This window comes from Perca fluviatilis, chromosome 4 (assembly GCF_010015445.1).
Source record: "Perca fluviatilis chromosome 4, GENO_Pfluv_1.0, whole genome shotgun sequence".
In the NCBI taxonomy this organism is placed as follows: domain Eukaryota; kingdom Metazoa; phylum Chordata; class Actinopteri; order Perciformes; family Percidae; genus Perca; species Perca fluviatilis.
This window is the reverse complement of record NC_053115.1, coordinates 12363024-12369023: the sequence shown is the minus strand read 5'-3', so window position 1 is coordinate 12369023 and position 6000 is coordinate 12363024. Positions and strand designations below refer to the sequence as shown.

The following is a 6000-nucleotide window of genomic DNA, read 5'->3' as shown; positions in this document are numbered from 1 at the left end:
TCAATACATAGGCTTGAGTAAAATGTGGTAAAACAGTGCGTAGGATACATGTGGTAGTAATTAACTATTTACATGGAAACAAACAAAACGAGAAGAATAATGAAAAACATTTTTAAGAGCGTAACAAGCCATAATGCCGGCTTGGTTTGATTGACAGTTAGCAGTGTAAAAGTAGCTAACACATTTAGTGGCTAATTCTCATCTCAAAACCAGGCACCCCAAAGTCCTATCAAAACCTCACTATATTACAGACCGTTCTGTACTCTGCAGTATAAACCTAAATAATGACAGTTTAGTTTTCATAGGCTGTGAGGCTAGTCAGACAACTTGCTAGCATGTCGAGTGGCTGCATGCGTGAAACGAGCCATCAAGCAGCAAGGCTATTTTTAGGTACTGGAAGCTTTTTGAGAAAGTAGTTGACCATACCTTTGGTGAAAGGTATGTGTTTTGAATGGTATACACAGTCATATAGACGCTGCCTTGGAGAGAAGCAGATGAAAAAAAAAAAATATGAAATTTTGAAACATCAAAAAGTCAAAGTAATGTGCAGGCACTGCTTTTGCACTGAAAAATACTGAACTGTCAGTATAGTATAGTAGACTGTATCTAAATTGTCCGTGTAAAGGTTACTGTTTTACATAGGTGATGTAAAACAACCCCAGTAAAACAAAGAGGTAGCTCAACTGAATGGCTAAATGAATAACTGAGTATGCTTGTTGTGTTGGTGTGTGCACGTCACGTACACACACAAAATGTCCAGGCATTTAAAGCAGCTGCTTGTTGATTTAAATAGACAAAAACACTGTATATAAGCAGAAGTTGTATGTATAGTTGATTTGTATTATATGAAGTTTCCTTGTTTAGTCTCTTAACATCTGCTTGCTCTCCATCACACACACACACACACACACACACACACACACACACACACACACACACACACACACACACACACACACACACACACACACACACACACACACACACACACACACACACACACACACACACACACACACACACACACACACACACACACACACCTCCATTTAGTCCCATCCAGCGCATCCTCAACTCCCTCCCTCCATTTTGCCTCACTGAGGTGGTTCAGAGGTTCTAGGAGACCTCGCTGCCAAACACCTCCAACACGAGCGGAGTGAGCTGCATGCTGTGCTCCGGCTGGAAGGAGAGCGAGCGGTACTGTTTGGAGTGCTCCTCGTTGAGGCTGCGCAGGTCGGCCAGCTTCTGGATCATCTTGGCATAAAGCAGCTGTCCCCCTGGGTGGCGAAGCTGGATGTAGGCCTGCAGGGTCTCTGACAGACGGTCTTGGAGGGCTTCGATCCGTGCATGATCCTGCACACCTGGGCGGTCTGCAGGAGGGGGAGAGGAGACTCTTAAGATATTTATGGTTGTTACACAAGCTAAAAAGCAACCAAAATTAACTGTAAAATTGAAACGACATTGAGCAAAACTGAGCATCAAAATGTTTGTGTTTATTGTAGAATAGTATTTATCCCACAAAACAATCATAGAAGTTCAAATGTAAATAAACATAATTGCGTGTTCTTTGTGTTTGTATTTCTACTGTTCGGGTCAGGTGGCTTGCTAGGGAGAGCTCTCTCTCTCTCTCTCTCTCTCTCTCTCTCTCTCTCTCTCTCTCTCTCTCTCTCTCTCTCTCTCTCTCTCTCTCTCTCTCTCTCTCTCTCTCTCTCTCTCTCTCTCTCTCTCTCTCTCTCTCTCTCTCTCTCTCTCTCTCTCTCTCTCTCTCTCTCTCTCTCTCTCTCTCTCTCTCATTATTATTATTAACTAAAATAGAATATTATTATTTGTTTTTGCTATAATGAATGTATTCTCAATTAGAAAAAAGAGGCAAACAAGATCACCCATAAACAATTCATCTTGACCCTCTATAGGTTCCTTCCTCCACACAGTCAGACCTGTGGTACCTGGAGAAAGCAAGCAGATGGCCATCAGCAGCACATGTTCCTCCTCCTGCAGGTTGAGCTTCTTCAAGCCCACCTGGAACTTCACCAGTGGCTCCAACAGCTCCAGAGTGTGGCCCGCTACAGAGAATGCAACACATCATTACCGTCCGTGCAGCACATAGAATCAGCTCCATACCATATCATAGAAGAAAGGCCCTCCAGGTCCCACTTACTCATTTTTCACTTTGTCTTGCATGCTGTGCATTCTCAAGAGGGGGGGGGGGGCCTTATGTAGATACATAAATAAGAAACCCTACAAATACTGATTACATGTTTTCATTGATTATCACGACTGTATCTTCATTTCCTTATTTCATGCCAGGGGCTGTGAATTAAACCTTAATGTTTTCTGAGTATTGACTAAATTGTATCTGTAGCATGGAATATTTGAGAGACATATGTTTTTTAGAGGATTTAATTTTTTGTAATTCCTTTTTTTTTTTCAAATCCCAACCCCAGATTCTATCTCGCTTTGGAAGGAGCTTTTTCCGCTTGGCATTTCGCCTCACTATATTTGCGTATTTCCAGAGGCTGTGTCCATCATTTTCATAGCTTCCTATTGGATGTGTGCTTATGATAGGTTTATTCCTTTTTTTTTGGAGTACAGCCTTCACACCCTGTGCACTGTGGCTGGCGGCTATACACCAGTTCCCAAAAGCCTGACACCCAGAAACGTCGAACACACCAAAATGAAATTTTCTATTATAATTATAATTAAAAAATATATATATATATATTTTTTTTATTGTTTTTAAGAAAATCCTACTCATGCTGCCTTTAAAGATTTTTTTTTTTTAAAGTTGAGTTTAAAATGTTTTTTGGAAAAAATGTGTTTACCAAGTATTGAAAAGTATCACTTTGATAGGTATGGAAAAAAGGTTGTATTGGACATTTTTAATGATACACAGCAGTAGCTATGACTATGTTACACTACAAAATTACTAATGAACTGCAACTGTGAAACAAGGGGATTAATTAAATTAATTAACAGAATTAATTTGAAGTACCATGTAGAAGAGAGTTAAAACTTTTTTTTAATACTTGTATAGGCCTGTCACGATAACAAATTTTGCTGGACGATAAATTGTCCCAGAAATTATTGTGATAAACGATAATATTGTCGTTCTGAGACCATTTTCATCCAATATAATGATACTGGCATAATAATGCAGGTACACCTTTTCAAAATCAATAAACTTTTATTTCTAAAGAATATTTAACACTGGAAGTGGAAGACATTTTAAATATCCACAATAAATGAACAAAACAACCAAAAACAATAAATAAAATGGACTCTTAGTCTCGGTTAACAAAAATGCACTGGAATAAAAACCAAACACAATCAAAAATAATAAATAAAATGGAAATGTTTCCAGCCACGATAATTTTCATTTAAAAATGATCAAGCTCATTTTTATTTATCATGATTACATTTTTTTTTTATCATGATTAATTGATTTATTGCATATTGCGACAGGCCTATACTTGTATACTATTAATTACTGCATAAGAAGAAGAAAAAAAACATTTCTAGTCATGTTCATGTCAACTATTTAGTGATATTTTAAGAAGAGCACAACAGAGCTGCTTCTCCTGGCCCAGACAGGGGTCGTTTTGTTTGGTGAGCAGGTCAGGAGTGACATTCTTTGGTTAATCCCAGAGAGAGGGGTCTTGTGTGAAAGGCAAATGAAAGCCTTGCCCCCAGGAGCCTCTGTGAATATGTAAGACTGGTGTTGCAGAAAAATGTGTATTAGCATCCTTTTCCTGTGGGGTATGTAGAGAGGCGACCGTCCGCAACCTTTTCTGTACTCCCACGCTAATGATCCTGTCACTATCCTACTGCCAGACTGCTTCCTTCGAGCTCTGAATAGAAGTATTTAGCTGAGCAAAATGGGTTGATGAGCATGCACATGCATACGCACTAGCTAATTTTCACGGCAGTCAGACGGTACACGTGGCAGAGTTGACACTGACCTTTGGTGACATCACTGATCTGGTATTTAAAGTCAGGCCCACCACAGCTCCAGGACATGTCTTCCAGGTTGAAGCTCTGATTTGAGCGCAGCATGATCACCTCAATGGCGCTGGACTTAAGCAGGGCAATCTGGTCCTCTGCCGTCAGCTCCCTGCAGGGAAAGATATCACTTACTAAGTTAGTGAACCACATTCATGTTTAATTTGAAAGCAAAGTGATACAGCAACAGGTAACCAAGTAAAGATCCAAACCAAGTACATTCCCTTTCGGTGTAGTTTATGTCAGTTCATCAGTTGTATAATTCATGTCAAAAGGATTTTGTTTATCAATGGTTTACTGACTACAGGTTCGACATCAGTCACATTCTTCAAAGTTTATCAGAAGCATGCTGTGCAGGAAGACAAAAACATCCACAATATGGCTTTCGGTTTGCTTCCTCCTGCTGTGATGGGTCCCTGTGTACGGATAACCCATTTGATAAACCTAAATCGTACTGATGCCGTTTTAAACGCCGTGACTGTCACAGTAAATGTAGCCATGTTATGAAAGTTCTTTAAATGTTTATTAAATGAAACTACTGAACTAGCAGGAGACATGAGCTGAAAGCTGCAGATCTTCAGGGGAGGCCTGGGGTGTTTTTCAGGGCTTAGCGAGCAGATCATAAGTGGACAAACATTCCAAAGGTAATCCGACCGCATCCATCACTCGCTGCCAGTGGGAACAACAACTTTCAGGAAAAACAGGCCCCGACTCGTTTTAGAATTGACTTTGGGGTGACCCCCGAGACCCTGAGTGTATGTCCCTTGTCAACACGCTGAGAGACAAACGCGCTGAAAGGCCGCAATTGCAATGTGAGGAAGGTAGGAAAGAAACAATGAAAAAGCCTTGGGCAGCTATTCTGCCCTGCAAAGGCAAAAGACCTTAACTCACTAGAGTGTGAAACTGAGAAAAATGACTTTAAAGTTTCTGTTTTGTCCAGACAAAAGTATTATAGGTAGAACTCCCAAAATTTGACAACTAGTTGTTATAATGAAGAAATGTTTGTATGAAAAAAATCTTGAGTTCAAAATTGACCTTTGACCCTTGTTTGGCAGTTACTGTACTCTGCCTTTGTATCATGTGCCAAAAACAAGGAGTCATGCAAAGGCAAAAGGCAGTAACTGACATATAATAAATATTTGCTTGCTGTTCACCATACTTACATCCATTATAAGAACACCTAACCAAGGTCTAGTCATCATGGTATTTGTTTTAAATTATATAGAAGACTTTTGGTTGTTCCTATTTACTGCTATAATGATCAGGATAGTGTGGCAACACTAACACAGTTGAACAGTATGACAGATAAGTTACTTTGCAGTACAGTATACAGTATGAATAAATACAAGAAATATTTTCTCAATAAAGATAATTTAATTATAATTGAATACAAAGGTATTTTTATTGTTTAACAATAAATATATAATGTTTAACACTTTTGCAAGGCACTGTATCTGTGTCATATTTTCATTAGGGGCTGAGCCCCCCTAAAGGTCTGATCCTAGAATCGCCCCTGGTTAAGGGTTAAGGGCCACCAAACTGCTCAAGATGCACAGTCAACTAACTCGACTTGGATTACTACTTTTTAATTCTGAGATAACATTTAGGTTAGCATACTTTGTACGGACGTTAGCAATAACTAGCTTAGTGCTTTTATGGATTTGTGTAAGATTTGACATGAACACCTGCAAGAAGGAAATATGGCTTCAACACGTATGGATTGTTGTGGATACAGCAGATGACGTGCATTTCTATGGATTATATCTTCCATGGATTATATCGGATTGCTTGGAAAGGTAGGATGCCTGTGTATTTAATGATTCGTTTTCGGCGTCTGATGTGAGGCTCCGCAAAGTGAGGTGGTGTGTCAGCATCACCGTTAGCGCTACGTGATAAAGTTAGCTAGCTCCGGGCTGTCACTGACACTGACAGAATAGGAATCATCGCCACTGTATTTGAAAGATATGTCGTGTGTATGTTACGTGGTTTGGTGACAATTAA

General features: G+C 39.6%; 1 protein-coding gene across 1 annotated transcript in view; it reads right to left on the bottom strand.

Moving 5' to 3' along the window:
- LOC120557854 (vitamin D3 receptor B) overlaps nucleotides 1–6000 on the bottom strand; it is a 31092-nt gene that overhangs the window by 1623 nt on the left and 23469 nt on the right. The window contains exons 8-10 of the mRNA XM_039798500.1: nucleotides 3960–4111; nucleotides 1947–2063; nucleotides 1–1370 (exon numbers count right to left, since the gene is read on the bottom strand). The exon at nucleotides 1–1370 is cut by the window's left edge and continues 1623 nt beyond it. Coding sequence (XP_039654434.1) covers nucleotides 1117–1370; nucleotides 1947–2063; nucleotides 3960–4111 — 523 coding nt within the window. The 3' untranslated portion in view covers nucleotides 1–1116. The remainder of the gene's footprint in view (nucleotides 1371–1946; nucleotides 2064–3959; nucleotides 4112–6000) is intronic.